Source organism: Morone saxatilis, unplaced genomic scaffold (genome assembly GCF_004916995.1).
Source record: "Morone saxatilis isolate NCDOM2014 unplaced genomic scaffold, NCSU_SB_2.0 Contig16, whole genome shotgun sequence".
NCBI lineage: Eukaryota > Metazoa > Chordata > Actinopteri > Moronidae > Morone > Morone saxatilis.
Genome location: NW_023339718.1, coordinates 4106708 through 4125825, shown reverse-complemented (window position 1 = coordinate 4125825; position 19118 = coordinate 4106708). Strand labels below are relative to the sequence as shown.

At 41.0% G+C, this 19118-nt stretch overlaps 2 protein-coding genes across 5 annotated transcripts in view; one reads left to right on the top strand and one right to left on the bottom strand.

Annotated features, from left to right (window-relative positions):
• Positions 1 to 5689, top strand: part of LOC118325810 (transmembrane protein 132D) — a 32728-nt gene extending 27039 nt beyond the window's left edge. The window contains 4 exon segments of the mRNA XM_035658640.1: positions 2925 to 3130; positions 3405 to 3669; positions 3912 to 4103; positions 4191 to 5689. Coding sequence (XP_035514533.1) covers positions 2925 to 3130; positions 3405 to 3669; positions 3912 to 4103; positions 4191 to 5486 — 1959 coding nt within the window. The 3' untranslated portion in view covers positions 5487 to 5689.
• A 127-nt stretch (positions 5690 to 5816) lies between these two features.
• glt1d1 (glycosyltransferase 1 domain containing 1) overlaps positions 5817 to 19118 on the bottom strand; it is a 21889-nt gene continuing 8587 nt past the window's right edge. For 2 of the 4 annotated variants that reach the window (XM_035658639.1, XM_035658636.1), the window contains 6 exons: positions 14802 to 14900; positions 14033 to 14082; positions 10447 to 10490; positions 9851 to 10034; positions 9173 to 9271; positions 5817 to 7271 (listed from right to left, as the gene is read on the bottom strand). In XM_035658639.1, the coding sequence (XP_035514532.1) occupies positions 7119 to 7271; positions 9173 to 9271; positions 9851 to 10034; positions 10447 to 10490; positions 14033 to 14082; positions 14802 to 14900 (629 nt within the window). In that variant the 3' untranslated portion in view covers positions 5817 to 7118. The remainder of the gene's footprint in view (positions 7272 to 9172; positions 9272 to 9850; positions 10035 to 10446; positions 10491 to 14032; positions 14083 to 14801; positions 14901 to 19118) is intronic. The other 2 variants (XM_035658637.1, XM_035658638.1) reach the window with 2 other exon arrangements.

The window sequence follows — 19118 nt, the reverse complement described above, 5'->3', positions numbered from 1 at the left end:
TGGAAAGTATCTAAAGGTGGCATTAGAAATCAATACACATTCTTAGTGTAAAATATGGCCATAACAGATCATTAAATTATATGTGGTAATTTTACGTAACACATTATTTAAAAATTCATATAAATGAATATGTTAAATTTGACAGCAAACAGGGGTGGCTAGGCCCCTCTAGATGCGCCCCTGAGAGGGAGCAAAAAACCTCTGATACATCACTTTTAGTTTCTCTGGTTCCACAAACGTGCAAACATTTTATTTTCAAGCTATTTCATAATTGGAACACACAGACAATGAAAAGGTAAAGTGAAACAGCTCTCAATCTTTTACAAATATATTTTTTTTAACAGCTTTTTACTCAACCTTGGTCACTTCTGCTGCAGTGTAAAAAACATTTAATCACTACTTGTAAATGGTTACTTCAGAACAAAAATGAGAATGTGGAGATGAGAGAATGTGGGGTATGAGTGGACTGAAAAAAAACAAAAGAAGCTCCATATGTGCAAGGTTGGTTTCATGTGTGATGTAAGGACGGATAAGGAAAATAAGTTGTACCGAAGTCACCTCTGCTCTCTTTCCTCTTTTCCACTCCGACAACATCACCCATCAATCACCCCGACAATGAACAGCCAGTGAGCCAAATCGCTCACACAAATGACCTCACAGTCTGCCACTGTGCTCCCGTCCCGTGACTTGTCCCTTTTTATCCTGTGAACCTGAGCACGGCTGACTGCCAAAAGCTGGCTTTGTTTACTGATGAAATTGAAAGTCAGGTCCCTGGCCCCTGAGGTCAGAGGCTGTGAATGTATTTACTCAAGGGTAAAGTGGAATTGTAAACAAAGAATAAACACATGCAGTCAACTGCAGCCCTCTAATAAATTTCTTTTTGCTGGTCAAATATGTCCCAAAGCAGGTTTAGCAAACAACATGTCTCAGCTAATACATAAATTCTCTTCAGAGTTGCTCTCAGTACAGTATATACAGTAAGTGCACATGTATTAAGTGCAGATGGGTGTCGGTTATAAGAAAAGCAGGATTACATGAGGATGTCAAGAGGCTGGACATGGCCTAAATCATTCTTTTCCACCCTGTAATGTAACCGTCTTTGCCGTTGTTCTCAGCTTACTGTAGCTCTCAGTGTATTTGCTGACCAGAAAGCAGCTTCAGTCACAAATATTCCCTTTAATCTTCTTAGTCCAACAGCTTGACTCAGATATCTTTTCTCTTCTGGTGTGCCTGAAGAGTATCAAATCTGCTAGTGATAGATGGGGGAGGATTTATCTAGAATGGATAGCTCATGTGACAAAACAAAAGCCAAACAAAGTCTAATCTGCCGTGATGGAAAGGTTTTTCTAAATATGCATGAATGATGGGGAGACTTAAAATGTGCACAGGCGTTCACTCTGTCAGTTCAGGATTGAAGGATTGACACTTGAACATTTTAAGCAGGGACATATTGTGCATAGATGTCTACTTAGTTGATTAATCAGGACTTTTTATGGCGCAGCACAGCAATTTGACTAACTGATTTACATCAGGCCTGAACTCGGTGAAACGCATGAACTTAATTTGCCCCTTTCCAATCCACGTGATAATTCTGCATACTCATTAAAACTTATTTTGCCTGTTTTATTTGCACAGGGAAACGACAGTCACAGTTGTGTCCGTGAAGTGTGCATTTCAGCATTTTTTTTTATATCTGCCTCTCTTTAATATTCTCCCCAGTGATGAAAGTCAAATCCCATTTTAAATAAATATCTATTTTGACACCAAAAACACTGAGGGATATTCTTGGCTGCAGAATGAGATTGTGACTAGGATGAGTGGGCGGCTGACACATTAAAATGGCATTCCCTTTTAACTGATGCTTCAGAATATTATTTGAACGTGGCTCCTGTAAGTTCAGTGGAGCTCTTGGAAGATGCTTCTCTGACAAAGAAGAAATGAGCAAAGTGCCTTAGATCATGGATGACTGGTTGACTGCCTCCACGCCGAATTAAAAACTCTAGACGACTTCACTGGAACTAAATCTTTGTCTATTGTTCCATGCATGCAATCGAAATATTCCATAACAACTGTTCAAGGGCTTCAGTGCCACATATGGTAAATCTGCTGTTTGGATATAAATCAAGCATAGGATTATTCGCAGAGAAAAGGTCGTGGCAACTCAGTTGGCAGCAAGGATGACGCATAGGGATGTGGTCATTCTAAAGCTTAAGCTCTGGTCACGGGTGCAGGATGACTGATGCTCAGATGCGATGATGATACAAGATCCTCTCAAAAATAGCATGTCCCTGTGACAGCGCATCCTCTACCTAAATGTGGAGTTCACCCCGTCCACTCCCCTGTGCTCTTCCAGGGGCTGGTGACTGAATTTCAATGCTGCGTTAATTATCCAATTTGTTTAAGGCAGCGGCTGTTGAGAGGACCAAGGAAAACCTCTTGACTCGTGTCTCAAAGTGTCCATGAGATCTGATGAGAGCAGTTGCCCAAACTTGCCAGGGTCACCTTTGAAATTATGGTGTAATGAATGCACTTGGCTGTGAAGGACTGATGTTCAGCACTGCACCACATGATATTTTGATTAACATAAAATTGCAATGCTGCCTCTTCCTAACGCTTCGGACGGGTGATCATCGCAGTAGTTTATTACAGCCAGCTGACATTACTATGGTAACACATGCAGTGCAAAACTGCCACAAGGCCATTTGTTGTTTTAAGAATGGCCTATTTGTTAAAATAGTGACTTTTATGAGAATATTTGATTATTTTTTGTCATTGGTTAGATGACTAACAGTCTCATTCTGAGTTTGATATAGATTGTTTACACAGGCGTACTTACACAAACTCATATTATCAGCAAATTAAAAGTATAAGATATTTGTGTTATGATGGATCGCTCATTTTATATATTATTTCCTCCTATCCAGGTGTCAGACAGGTGTGACTATGTTTTCGTGAATGGCAAAGAGATGAAGGGCAAAGTGAAGATGATGGTGAACTTTACCTACAGCTACCTGAGTGCTCAGCTTGAACTCAACGTCTGGATGCCCCGACTCCCCCTCCAGATTGAGGTGTCGGACACAGAGCTGAGCCAGATCAAAAGCTGGAGGGTACCCATACTAACCTCAAAAAGGTGGGACACTCAGACAAACCATTTATTTAACATAAAAACTCCCCTTATTTGGTTTCTAGATGGAATTTCTAGAAGCATCCTTTAGCCCCTACAAATCCAAATTATATCTCTCCCAGGGTTTAGGGTTTTGATTCCATTACATAATGTACTGCAATATCTCAATGTGATCCAATCAAGCAAAGAGACAGTGTTGAGTGATTGGAGTATAGCAGGTCAAAGCATTTACCGTGTGACAGGTGTGACCTGAACGTGTCTGTTTGTGCTAATGTCCCAGAGCTGGCTGGAACAGTGAAGAAGATGACAGGAAGGGGAAGGGTTGCATGCTGCAGTCTCAGCATGCCCTGGTGCGGGTGCTCACCCACTTCGTGGCAGAGCAGGCGGACCCTCGGGATCCTATGGCTTACTTCCTGGGCTCGGATTGGCAGGTGGATGTCTCAAAGCTGGTTCGATACTTCATGAAGGTTGAGGACCCTCGAGTGGCAAGGCTGCAAGCAGGAAGGGTGCTGTCGGGGCGAGACCTGGGGACCACCTCCATCCAGGTAAGAAACTGAACTATTGCTTGAATTAACCTTGGCTTGAGCAGGCGGTGACCAACATCATAGCGAGAAGCAGCTAATCACAACCTGGATGGGAGTTTACTCTTTGAGTAGACAAAGCTGTATTTAAGTTTGATAAGGGCACAAGTTTTAGCTTGAACCTGACAAACTGAACTGGTCCTGGTAAGCAGATACAGTCTGAGGCACCCTAATAATTTACTCTATCTGATATTGTTCTGTGACAGGTGTTTTCACCACTGTCTGATGCAATCTTGGCTAAGACAACTATCAAAGTCGTGGATGACAAAGTGACCATCACAGAGTTGGGAGTTCAGCTGGTTACAGGCCTCTCCATGACTTTACAGCTTAGTCCTGGAAGCAATAGGGCCATCCTGGCTACCACAACCACGCAGGAGGTTCTACAGACCCCTAAACAGGTAACAGTCTTAATCCATTCAAATGCCTCAAACATGAACCATAGATTAAAAGCATGATCACTAACCCTAACCCTATTTTCTATTCAGGAAGCTTTGGTCAGTGCCTGGGTGCAGTTCAGTGATGGCAGCCAGACCCCACTTGACATTTATGATCCTGCTTACTACAGAGTGACAGTGACCTCTCTAGATCAGGGGGTGGTGTCGGTGCAGGGCACGCCCCCAACTGTGGTGGCAGAGGGTGAAGGCGAGGGAGTTCTAGTTAGAGTAGAAATGTCCATCTGTGAGGCCTGCCAGAAGTCCAAACGCAAAAGCACAGTGGCTGTGGGCAACGGGAACCTCAAGGTCAAATTCCAGGTGAACAGCCGGCGCCCGGGGGCCAGCAGCACTGCTAGTAGCAAGGACAATGGCAGTGACTATGGGAACGATGGGGAAGAGGTGGACAACGAGAGGAAGCAGAGGAGGCCGTCCCAGAATCCGCGCAGTTCAACCTCCGATAGAGAGGAGAGTGCCATGCAGAAGATCACAACTACGATCAAATCTACAGAGCGGACCTTCATAACCAGCGGCAGCCTCGGGGGAGTGGGTAAGACCAGCAATTCAGGAAACCCCAGCAGTCCCACCAGCGTGGTGAATATCAGCATGATGAGCAGCCCCAGTGACAGCAGCAAAGCATATGGCTCAGACAATATGATAGTGGAGGATATGAGCAGTGTTAGTTTTACTAGCACTGTGAAGGCCCCTGGGAACCTGGTAAACTACAACAACTTCCCCACCAAGGTGGAGGTACCTGGGGAGGAGACGGAAGAAGAAATTGGTAGTGAAGAAATGTTGGCCAACAGGCCGCTCACAGACTTGGAGATTGGCATGTACGCTCTGTTGGGCGTCTTCTGCCTGGCGATCCTGGTTTTTCTGGTTAATTGCATTTCGTATGTTGTTAAGTTCAGGCACAAGCAGCCTCCCTCTCATGGCCAGGAGCCCACAGGGCACAGGCATGACTGGGTATGGCTCGGCACAGACGCTGAGCTGGTGATGAGCGTCCCAGGCAGTCCAGTCCAGCAAGACACCCAGACAACAACCACCATCATAGACATCGGGCCTGATAAGACTGCCTCTTTGTCCAGGAGGCCCAGTTGCCTGGCCTCTGTTACAGACTCTCCCCTGAGCTGTGTGGGCTCCCTCAGGAGCAAACCTATGCACACCGAGTCCCTCCACTCGCCCACCAGCAAGAGAAAGAGAGTCCAGTTCACCACCTTCTCCTCTCTGGAGCGACAGCATTCGCCACATCTCCCGCCCAGGGAGAACGGCCATGGCATCCACTGGGTTGGGAAAGAGGACAGTTGTGAGGAGGAAGTGCCCATTACAGAGCCGGGGGAACATTTATAATACAGAACCTGATCAGACCTCACATGTACAGTAGATGTGGCTTTGATCACCTCAATGCCTTTGTTAACTCCAACAACTGTCTAGAGTATGTGATTTTGGAATTGCCCTCCTCTTCATTTCATTACCTATCAAGGCCTTTTACATGTACATGTACTGTATATTACTGTTAATATCAGAGTGTGGATGCGTGTGGTAATGTTTCAGATGGTTGACCAGATGGACTCTTATATACACAATGTTTAAAGCCACCAAATGTTGAGGCTGCATGTGGATATCTAATTCTCTAAATTTTTGCACTCACATGCTACAAAGACACAATGAAAACGTATCCCAAATGTCAAATTTATTTATTACCAGTTATAATAGAGACAGATATGGATTTCACCAAAAATGTGGCTTTGATTAAACATAATTCTAACTGAAATGAGTGTTTTCTATCATGTAATATCAAGACTTTTTTCTTTGTAAATTAAAGTTAATCTAATTTCCATTAGATTTTTTTTTCATTAAAAACACTATTATCTTGAATATTGCCTTTCAACTGATTTTCTATGTTAAGCACCTACCTCTCTGGTAACAGTATGCTCCTGATGTTGGTGTATATTTTGTGTAATGCTTAATTTTACAGTTGCATCAAAAATATGGTATAGTGCAAAACCTTTAAGAGAATATTTACGCTTTTCCAAGCAGCCATTGCCACAATGTGTGGCCAAAATCAACCTTTGAATCTTCAAATTACAAGAACCTTTTGTGCCCCTCTGCCCTTTACACAAATTGAGTTTTTGCTGGGGACTTGGATGTGTGCAAGCCAACCGTTGCACTTCATTAAAAATGAATGTGGTAGCATACAGACTGGAAGAATAAGAAATATAGGAACTGTTTTAGGTAGAGTAGATTAGCTGATCCTGCACAGCATTTGAGGAGAAATCAAGATCCGAACAGAACTTTTTATAAGCATGAGAAACAGAGATTCTCAATAAAGGTAATTACAACAGCATACATTCTTAGACAGTGGTGGACTCTGGCTGTCTGAGGGACAGGGCACCAATTGCATCTGGTGGGGCAAGATTAAAATTGTTTTATTATGACTTCAAAGTATCATTATTAAATACTACTAATTTTCTAGCATGTAAGGCAGACTATACGGCACTGCATTACATTCTACACTGGAAAGGCACTACAGAGGAAACGTTATCATGTTTTTTTTGCACACTGGGCCACCATAGAGGGCACTTTTGCTGTGTTTCGTTCTAACATGGAGGCAACCCTTGAGTCCACCAGTGTTCTCAGCTCACCAACCGCTCAACAACAGTTGTTTTTATTAAGTAGAATGAGTAAACAGAAAACCCAAGTTTTCTCTATATTTATACAAAACCATAAATAGCAGTACATCATTAGTTTCATCAATATATTAAATATATTAACAAGACAAACAACCATTTCTTGTCTAGGTCTTCAAAGTTCAAAGTGCTCTGCACCATAATTTCTGTCTGGCAGTGCAGATAAAATGGGATTATTTTGCATATTAGTATCCTGATTCCTTAAAAGACACTTGTGATGATTATACCTATGCAAGGTAAACAGACGAAGTTCCTGAGAAAGTATCCAGAGTAGAGGTTGAATGCCACAACCTTACGCTCTGAGCAGGGTGTCCACCAGCCGCTGGTAGGTTTCTCTCTCCTGTTTCAGGCTGTGATGCTCTTCCACGTAGAGTTTTCCATTTCTTACCACTCTCTCTCTCAGCTCATGATCTGCCACCAGCCTCTGAGATTGATGCACAAATTCCTGGCAAGGATAAAGGCAAAACGTGTCTCATTCAGTGCCAAATGCCACTTAAAGCTTGCCGTTGAAGTTGCCTGAAGATATGCTTTTTTTTAAAGCATAAAAGATAATCCAAGGCACGAGAACAGAACTCACTTAAAAGCCAGTGCACTGATTAGTAAATACTTCATAAAATGCCTGTACATTGCCAAAGGATGGAGATATTTGTGGCTCGAGATCTAAATGCGGCTGTCCAATACACCTTTTCAGTCTATCCTAATAGCTGCCACCTCTCACTTGCTTATGAAGAAAGGGAGAAACAAATAAAGTAACTGCTGCGATGCTACCACAACAGCTGTCACAGGGACATGGGAGGGGAAGATGAGGATAAAAATGATGGTGCCGTCGCTGAGAACTGACTGAGATGTGGGCCCAGCAGACAGAGGGGATACTCCAACAAAATGAAGTGAAAGTGCCTTAAAAGTGTTCCTACAACATGGCAGCCAACATTTACTGCAGCAGAGAGCCAATAGGCACGCAAAGTTTTAGCCTCTGCCAGTCAGCTGGCCAATTCACTGTACTTCACTTCACTCAAGTGATGTGATTATGTCTGGAGAGGCTCTTGGTAGGAAACAGCTCTTCTGTATGGCCATATGAGAGCTATAAATCCTTAGCAACAGGATTAAAGCTCAACTTATGAGCAGCATGCTTATAATCACTTCACTGTAGTGCAAATTATAGAGCCAGGCAGGAAAAGCCATTTTTCTCTTCAAAGCTCTTGAGTGCTTGTGTGTTTGTTTCTTTTGACATATTTCTTGATACCTATACTCCTCAAGTAATTACTCTGAAGGCTTAAAGAACCAGAAACACTGTCAATCAAAAAATAAGAGAGGATTTTAAAGCATGCAGGGAAAAAAGAAGTAATGAGTTGTGATCCACTGCAAGAAAAGTTGGCTGAAAGACTTGCTGCCTCTCAGTCCTGGCTGAGGTCGTGGTTTATCTAGCCCAAGTTGCTGCAACCATCTGTGAGAGCCTTCTCCTGGCAGCTCAGCTGAGCACACGTGACCCCCCCCCGGAGAGGACTTATCCCTGCCGCTACAACAACATCACGCTACAACATGGTGTCTTGACAGCGCCGTGCTCAAGCCCTCGGTCAACTGGCCTTAACTTATGCTATTCTCCTTTTGCATCCAAGCTCATTAAGTATGGCTCTGATGGCTGATCCCATAGGTGATCTTTAGTACAAAAAAACAAGATCCAGGACCCTGATGAAGACCTAGAGTCGACATTATTTGGCCTGTTTGATTACCTTTATGCTAGAAAAATAAATCTAAAATATTAATTCACCCGAAGACGGAGCTTTGGGCCTTTTTTGCCTCCATGGTTGTCTGCACCACTCAATATCAGGCAAGGCACTTCCTGGATCTTGTTTTTTTTTGGTATTTTCTCATTAAATATCAGACTGAATAGTTCTCGCGGGAGCTCCCCACTTTGCACTTTCCTATGTGTTGCATCACTGCGTGGTAATGTGGTATCTTTGCTCTGTCCCTGAAGGTTGCACTTTTTGATTCTAATCTACGCACCTGAGGAATCAGCTCCTTTTGTTATGTTTTATCTGCTCAGATTGAACTAATGATGAGAATTTAAAGTACAAAGTTTGACTAAATGATGTAAAGTTTCCCTACTTACAATTGTGACCATTTAAGGTAAATCTATGCCAGTAGGGGACTCTTCAGTCTTCCTGAGACAGTGCTTCAATACTACTTATCAGCAGTAAGTACTTTTATGGGTCAGCTGAGGTGACAGGAGTAGCAGTGTATGTGCAGTACATCCCCTCTGTAGTCCATCAACGCTGTCAGTGTTGAAGCTTAAAGGGGTTTACCACATGTGGTGACCTGGTCAGTGTTTGTTACTATATACAGTACCTGAGGAGATGAGTACAGCAGGCCAGTGAACTCATGCTGCACTACAGCTGCATTCCCTGGAATGTCCCTGGCCAACACGGGCACCCCGAGGTCCATGGCCTGTCGGACCAGAGAGATTAAACACTCAAAAGTCGTTGAGATCCACAATGTCAAAAGAGACAAAAGTTACTTGCTTAGACTCACTCATTTTATAATTCTTAGAAACCCACAAAAGCACCTTGGAATCTGTGAAGCTTGGCTATTCTGCTCTTGGGTGCCTTAGTTCACTTACAGAATTAACAATCTGTATCAGTTAATACCTTCAGCAGGTTGTTGAGTGAAACATGCTAACACACTAATCAGACTTTAAGCCTACTGTGGATTGCCTTAATCGACTGTGTTTAAAAGAGATTAAGTGGATTTGCTGGTTTTGCTCACTCAGGAATGGGAAGATTGGAGTCAAGCAATTAATTTGGGTAATTGTCCCTGAAGTGGTCAGATAACATTGTAGCTGAGCGAGAAACAGCGAGATAAGGACTCCAGTAAATATTCACACGCTTTCAATTTTCCAAGGGCTTTCAATTCTCAGTATATACTTTAATAAATTAAATTCTCATTACCAAAATACTATTCAGCACCACAATGTATGAACTGTAAAAAGATACTGAATTGTTACCCAAGAGTCCTTGAGATGTTTACCTCCAAGATGGCTGCTGACATGCCCTCCGAGACAGAGCTGTTGACCACGGCGAAGCACCTTTTCACGGCAGCATGAAGCTCCTGTTGGCTCCTCTCCTGGGCCATGAAGACCCCTGCTGTTCTGCAGAAGCAGTGGCAGAGCTCAGTTCTGCGTGACTCAAGGCTCACAGAGGCGTGAATGATGCTAAAGGGCAGTGAGAAGCTCAGGGCAGGAAACACGGCTGCGCTATGTGTGACATGCACAGAGAGTCCAGGTGAAAGTCCTAACCAGAGACGGCAGGAACCTGCCGCAAGGATCTCTGCTGTGGTGAAGACCCCTCGGCGAAAAACCGAGAGATCAGGCGAGACTTGAGAGTTGGAGGACAGATAGAAAAAAAAAGAGGATCTTGGCGCTCCTCTCAGATTTTCATTCCATTCACATTATATCAAGATAAATGTAAGCTACATTTGCTCAGATGTTTTCCTTTGCCACACGGGATAAATAGAAAGAATTCCAATTTCTCACAGAAGTATTAGCAATTAGACTGTCAGAGCTCAAGTTTTCTTTTATGAGACGTGTAACTGATGAATAAAAGGAAAGAGAAAAGAAGGCTTACCTTTGAACAACAGCTCCCACTTCAACAGTAAGTGCAGGATCAATCTAAGAGAAGGCCGACACATCAAAGAGAGACCGACTGTCAAAAGCTCTGTTTTCGTCAAGGATGCCAACAATGACTTAATCGTGAGGATAAAATAAACAATGACACAATTAATAATTTCTATCATGAGCAAATCCTGTATTTTCAGAGATTGGGGTCAGGGTGGGGTGGGTGGCCAATCTGATTAATTGCAACGTGGATTTGCGTGCATTAGCCTGCCCACAGAAAAGTCAAAGCGTTAGCAATTTAGGTCAAAGATGCTGCCAAGCAAGCTGCTACTTTTTTTTTTTTCCCTCTTTCATTTTATAACTCATGGAATTTCGAAATGGAATCTGCTGTAAAGCACATGTGCATTAAAATCGAAGAATCTCAACCGAGAACATTTTTGTATCCTGGTGTAATCTGGGATTTAGCAGACATTGTAAAACCAGGCGGGGGGGGGGGGAGAATCCCGATAACGGCTGTATTAACAAACACAAATGATTTAAGCACTGTACTGATTGTGTACTGCTCCACGGTGAATCCACAGGCCGCACAGACCGGTCAGAAGGGGAAGGTAGGCTCTATGTTTTGGTTGCTGTTTTGCCCTTTGCCACATATTTTCTTGTTCTTAAACAAGAAATATTTGATACTGATATCCCAACAGCTAACATTAAATTTTTAGAAATATCTTCAGACCTATCTGACAGAATGTGCAGCACACTGCGGTGCTTCATAAAGCCCAGTTGGAGAGGAGTGAGATGTGTCATCGCTGACAAACTGACCTGAATTTTCCTCTTAATGACGGATGCTGTGCAGCCAGAGCTCTTATTACTTGAATGGAGTTGCTGTGGATTTGTAGTACACCATGACAGCAAAGCAAAGTCTAACTTCTTTTTGTATTCTTGGAATCCCATAATTATCATGGGGAAATCTGGTGGTCATACAAATATATGTTTATTATAATAATAATAATAATAATACTAATAATATATTCCTTTCCATTTCTCAGACAAATAAACAAGCAGGCTTCCACTGTGATTCAGGGTTGGTCAAGACAAATCAAATGTCTCTGCTTCCGCTGAACCACTTCATCAAACAACAACTAAGCATAGCAGAGCGAGAAGCAGCGGTGAGGCCGTGTAAAAGCCCCCGGCCATGTCTAATTGAGTTGTTTCTGAGGATATCTAAAGCAGAACATACCTTTTGCCTGACACCACTGTTTGAAAGAAAGAACAGACACTAAAATACTGTACACTCATGTCATATCAAAGCAAGTCGGGGGGAAGAAACGGTGAAGACACACAGAGAGAAATCAATGAGAGACAGATTGGAAAAGAAGAGCAGTTGCAAGAGCACTGAGGCTGCTGCTGTTGCCCGGGACATGACTTATATCTGCAGCACTGAGCACAGAGAAACATAAAAGTGCAATCACTTCATTTGTTTTTTTAATGTATAAAAAAAAAAAACCTCCCTGCTCTGATTTGATTGTCTGGCTGACTGCTTGATTTATGAATATCATAAATCATGGCAGGCTTTTTTTCTCCAATTATTTGACTTCGACTTTGTTCAGTTAATGTCTTCAGTAATGATACACACAGTGTTGGGGAGTAATTGATTACATGCAATCAGGATGGAAAAATTAAGAATAGGCCTACATTACATTAAAAAAAAAAAATATGTCAGTAAAAATTTCTTTTTTTAACCAATAAGCACTTGCCTATTAACCCCCGGGGCTCTATAGATGTTGACAGGGGAATGGGGTCAATCACATGTTACTCTATTGTGTCACAGACCCGTCCACACAGCCTCTGATTGGTTGACAGACTCAACCCAAGGCATCATGGGGTTGCCAGAGGATGACTAACAACAAAAATAGTTTTCAATATGGAAAAAATAAATAAATAAATAATCCCAGAAGACATTCAGACGCGTTGCTTTATGTGGACTGTGAGGTTTAATGTGTGTTTTTAAAAAAATGACACCACTGACAAGTCCTATGTTTCTCATTTGTGTTGCTTGTAAGATTAAATGTTTTTTAATGTGTTGATTTGTTTCAACTGAAGTTTCTGCTTCAGGGCACAGCTAACGGGGATCCAAACACATAAACAATCAGTGATATTTGATTTGTCCAACTTGAAATGAATATTTTTTTTTATTTTTTGGTTTTTGTTATTAGTTTTATATATATACATTATATATTATATTTTTGGGTCACATGGATACGAGCGGTCACATTCTGTGTTACACAGTAGGTGTTCACCTGCGTTTAATAGGAGGAAGAGACGGTGAGCGTGCACATATTAACTGAGCTAACAGGCACGACCTCAGCCGCTCAGCTTGTGTCTCCTGAAGCTGCTACAGCTAATTTTATTGAAAATGATGTTTCAAGAGAAAAAACAATATCTGTCAAACTCACATGTTTGTGGCTGCTGTGATATAAAGTATTATTATATTATATAGCCAAGCTTCACAGATTCCAAGGTGCTATATTATATTATGGCAGTCAAATGTTAGACCAACAGCTGATTAGCAACAGCGCTGGTGTTGACCGTTGCCAAGGCAACTGGGCACTTTACTAGAATGAGCATATGCCAACTGTAATGAAAGAACAATGAGCGATTATACTGTATAAATCAAGTGTTAATCAAGTGATTTAATGTATAGGGAATATGATAATTGTTTTATATTGGGAATAATAAGAATGATAAAATGAGCACTGTAAAAACAATTTATTTTATTATTCTATTTTTTTAAATAACAGAATATTTAGTTTACTGTAATTCTAATAGTCCAAGGATTTTAATTTTATATCTAGTGATTGTATAATTATTAGTTTATTTTGAAATACTGAGATTTTGATGTTATATTGTGATTGTTGTCTTTGTTCTGTTCCAACTCAGTTGAGTTGAGTTCAGTTACCTGAACATAAAGTAAAGCCACCGAAGGACAAAGACTAATATTATTTAATTTATTATTTTCAGAATAAAAGACCAATCATTAAAATAAAATGTAAAAAAAAAAAGTCTAGTTGGATTTGTGGGTGTAACACAGACTATTTTTTAGTATTTTTTCAATGTTTGATTTTGAAATAATCCAAAATTATTCAGATTAAATTACAGTTTATACTAACCACAAATATTGCCATGTCATTTTTATTCAGTAACTAGTAAAAGCAATCTGTCCCAACAGTGGATACACAAGACAGAAGCATAATGCAAAATGCTTTGGCTATATTTTATACCAGCACATCTCTGATCAATATCCATTTGTATTCAGATGAGGTCACTTCACACAGGTCAGTGCATTGGTCCATCAAGTAGTCAGTCAGTTAGGCACAACAAGAAACAGGACCACTGCTGCTGCTGCTGATCCTGTCTGCAGAACAGTACCATTTCCTCCCAGCGTTAATTCCAGCTAAACAGCTAAAGCCTGTATCTCTGCTACATCCAATTAGAGACCACCTGAATTCCCAGGGAAGGTTTCTAGGTAATTTCAACAGTACAAAGAGTCACGGTACAGAGGGAGAAACATGTGCAGTACTGTATAATGACTGTGTGCTTACCTTTGGCCCAATAATGACCAAAACATTCAGTGGATTCTCACAATGCCACTCTGAAAGACAAAAAAATAAAAGTGGCTTTGTAAACAAAAACAAATGAGCAGCAGCTTTCTCAAAAGCAGTAAAGTTGTTTTTGCACAGACAGATACTGAGTGCACTATACGTGTTATTTTTAATCACAGTACAATTAAATTCCAAGAAATGCCATGTGAACATGCCCACATCACATCTACTTCTCCTATCTGGAGGAAACATTAATATACAATTTGACGCCCTCTAGTGCTGTCTTATTACCATAACTGTATGCTATGAAAGTCTCATAAAATAAATATATTTAAACAAGATGTAGCTCATCAGTGGCAATTCTCACAGCTGAATATATGAGATACATAACAAGATATATAAGACAGTCATCATAAAAATAAACACCGAAAAGGCAAGACCCAACGAGACGAAATGTCTTTATAGGGCCAACTTGAGCTGTCAGAAGAATCTCATTGCACTTTCACATAAATCTTCAATTAGCTGAAACTCAACCGCAGAGATCTTACCTCATTTCTAATTGATGATGACATTGCCACTGCCTCTACCACAGGGTACTACAGAAATACAGTCAGAATGGCTGTGAAAGTTTACCTGAAATAAAGGCTGAAAACATGCCAGCAAGAAACACCCTCCCCTCTTTTAGGTGGCCTACTTCCTCTACTACTCGACTATGCGTTTCATTTTTATGTTTTTCATTATTAGCATACATATAAAACAGATTGCATACCCGAAAAAACCTCCACCAGATAGAGGGGGTCCTTGACTCTTCTGAGGCCGCAGACCAACAGGAAGACACGCAGCTCATCCACATGCTCCATGCTTACACCTGGAGAGAAGCCAGACGCACAGAAAGACAGCACCACAATATCAAAACACTGCATAATGAACATCCCAAGTACATCGGCAGATAATGAAAGCAATACATCACCCAAGGTCATGTGGAAAATAAGACAGCAGTGACTAATGTGCTCGCGCAATTCTCTGATCAGAGTGGTAACACTCAGCAGGGGAATAGTCCACTGAAAACACTGGAAGGTTGCAGCCTAATCAGTGTGTAATACGGCATCACAGCTAGAGTGCTCGGCTGACAATTTGCACAGTGAACAGCCCTCGATTCAAATGAGCTAACCCAACATCATGCTAACAACATCAAACTTGCCTTAACTGAGAGGCAGTGACACTATGGCAGCTCTCTTCTCCCACATCATTCACCTCTCATGATCAATCCAGAGATTAGTCAGAAACTCAACACAAAAATATAGTCAAGGATCTTTCATTAACTGCTGATGAGAGCGATGCATTTCAATCAGCGCTTCATCAGGCTCATTTTTAACACTGAGCGGTTGCCAGCACCTCCAACCCCGTACACATGCTGTGTTCTCTTTGTCACTAACATGCTGATATTCAGCAGGTAGGAATATGATGATACACTCAACAGATGACTCGATACACACTGTAAAACCAGATAAGTTTATTTAACTAAAAAACAATGGTGAAACTGATGAATGGTGCCAAAGTTAAAAGAAAAATCTTTGATCAAGCTAGCCTTCAATTCATCCATTAATTGTACTGTGAAACAGAAAACTTAGCGGAGATGTTTCTACCCGAAACCTCAAAACTGAAATAAGGTCACTTAAACGGTAACAGGTTAAAGCTGGCTTAATCAAGAATCAATCATACCTAAAACACGTAGTTTGCTGTGTCAATGGTATCCGTTGGTTTCTGAATTTAACAGACTGAATGCGATTATTAGCCACCTCTCCCTACCAAATACTGCGTCCAGTGACTAGCGGCTCTCTTCTCACGAGTTTTTGTTAAACAAAATGAGCATTGATGGACACAATCGATGATTGACAAAATGTTCACTCTAATTTCTGCGGACCATGGGGGGGCTGGACAAGCAAAGGGCCGCAGCTGGAATTCGGAACCCTGGGTTGGCACACCCCCTGCAAGGACTTGCGGTGCAACGCTCCACTAGGTTCGCAGCGGCCCCCTGCGTCACCAGGTACAATATTTTAGCCGTTTCACCATCCGGCGTTTGGTGTGTTCGTATTGCGCAAGCAGACAGCCAGGCTCACGATGAGAAGATAACCTTTGGAGGATCCAACCAAACTCGGCTTTAATTCATTTGTGATTGTGGGGGACAGGAATCTCTCACAACATTTCTGTATGGCCAAACATCACCAGCTATTCAAGGACATTTATAAAAAGATTCAAAGTGGCAGGGATTTAGGTCGGGCCTCTAGTTCCGGCACCCTTTGGGAAAGAAGACCTCCTCCCTCTGTAGATAAAAACTCATTCTAAGGTACACAAACAAACCACAACCAATCGTATTTCACAAGTGTTATGTACCACTAATGAAACATACGTATGAATATTATATTCCATTTCTGCCAATAGATCCTCCTAAATGTTACCCACTCCAACCTCCTGCTGGTGCTACAGTAAAAAGTTACCAAATTCATTAGGATACATCCTCTGGGAACCATAAATGTCCGTACCAAATTTTGTGCCAATCTGTCTAGTATATATTGAGATATTTCACTGGATACGTAAAGATTCTGACCAGCTGGTGGCGCTAGAGGAAGAGTTGGGGGTGTCACCAATTTCAGCAGATTTGATCCTCTAGGGACCACGAATATCTGTACAAAGTTTCATGGCAATCCAAGCGTTGGGTGGATCGGAATAAAAAACTATTGTGAAGAGAACATTCAGACGTTACATCATTTCTAAAGCCATTATGGCCAGTTCTTCAGAGCCTGAGCAGACAGTCTAGGTTTTGAAGTAAAGTCAACACTTTGGGGTCGAGGTCTGCTGGCTAAATAGAGGAACATTAATCTACACAAAAACAAGCAGATGTATAAGGATATCTTAACATTAGAGGGTTATCCAAGTGTCAGAAAATACATGTTTAATCCTTAACCTTTAATGCTTGACAGTGACCAAAAGGATAAATCATAAATGTTGAGCCGGTACTGCCGGTGATGGCTTTGCTGGAAAAGCAGTGTTTTAAAGTGAAGTACAAAATAAGCCAATGTATTTTGAAAGTGTCTGTGACAAACTGAGAAACAAACCATTTCGGCATTAATACCGCAGACAGACACAAGCACGTGCTTAAAGCACAGTGACAGTCGAGTGAAATCCCCTGCTGCCAGATAAGTCCAGATCAGGAGGCTGAGGCAGCTCTTTTAATGCTATTAAAGAGCATCTTAAAATGACAGCGTGGAGTCCAGGCATTGACCCTGATCCTAGGAGCCGATTGTCAAAAAAGCCCTTCATCTGCGGGACGTATTGAACTTCCAGCATTGATTTCGCAGGATGAGAAAGTGCGTCAGCTAAGGGAAACATGTCACTACCTTCAGAACAAGATGCTAGTAAAATAATGGAAGATAGCTGGAATCATACCAGAGCACACACCTGTCAAAATGAGCAAGGAATTCAAAGAAATAATAACAAAATGAAAAAAAAAAAAAAAACCCAATTCATTCATCCTCGGGGGTGGAAAAAAATTGCACAAATCATATGTTGTGCCAGCAGCAATCTTTTCTCTCTTTCTCTTTGCAGTTCTGTGACTTCTATGTAAAACACATTTTTTTACAAGGACACTGAACAATCCCCTAATGCTTTAATCAGTGTGTGTGTTTGTGTGTGTTTGTTTGTGTGTGTGAGTCTGCGTGTGCATGGATGTAGGAACACACATCTATCTGAACAGCTCCTATTAATCTGTTGAGTGGCACAGGCTGACACAGGGAGTGGACAAAACCCTGACAACACCATCAAAAAAAAAGGGACTTCACATATAGTAACAAAGCTACACAGGTGAAATATATTAAGCCAATTAACCCTTCATAAGTCCCGCCCCTTTTTGCTCTGTGCTCCAGATAACAGTTGAGCAAGCCTCGGTCAAAAATCAATTCCAACTTTCTCCATTCTGTTGGAATAGATATGCTATGTGCTATGCTATATATGCTATGAAAATCCAACCAAAAGACAACCAGCTAAAAGATAAAAGCAACATTTATAAAATCACATATATGTCAGCAAAATATTAGCTACTTAGCTAACTAATAAAAACATCATTCATCTTGCTAATATCTCGCTATAACGCTAGCTAGTGCTAAGTCACAAAAATAATAATGTTTTTAAAAATGAAAATGTTTAAACAACTTGTTTTTACATTTGCTACAGTATTGTCAGTGGAGACTTCTTGTTTAAAGACATATTGAAAAAGGGTGGCCCTGGCTGTAAGCTAATATCAGCCTAGCCTGTGACTAGATAAGCTAGCTAATGTGAATATATATGTCACTTTTATCTTTATGTGCCAAACTGCAAACACACGTGCCACACAGAAATGCTTACATTTTCTAACTCTCATCTTATTTTATCTTCTACACCTCGAACAAACAATCATAGAGAATGATGTTGGGATAACTCATAAATTTACACGTTTGGTTATTCTTTGAGAATTATGTTTTTGTTTTTTGGTTAACTTTCTTCAAAAGCTATAATATCACTTTTAGTAGGTTTATCCTTCAGCTTGTAGAATTCTGTTATTATCACTTTTTTTACTTCACTATTCTTTACTTGCTGGAACAATACTGGTGTTTAACTAAGATAAAACAGACATTGAATTGCGTGTAAATTGATGGGGATAATGCACAACAGATTGAGGCATCGGATTTGGTTCCATGCAAATGAAACCATTTACAAGTTAACTGGGAAACTGGGAGAATGAGGAAAAACATTTCTGTTTTAAGTCTGTAAAGCATTCTGTTAGTGTTAAAAGTGATTACTTTCAAATATGCCCTGTTTGAAAAAGAACACTGGTAAGTAACTCTATCAACTGTGGTGAGTTTTAAGGGACCACGTGACTGACATATTTCTATGGTAATTTTCATTATTATATTCCAAATGTACAATCAACCAAATAGTGAAATCTTTTGGGCAAAACCCGGTGATTTTGGACTGTAATAGGCTTCTTAAAGTTCTTTATTAGACAAGGTTATTTCTTACAATTTTTCTTCACATAATTGGAACCAAAATA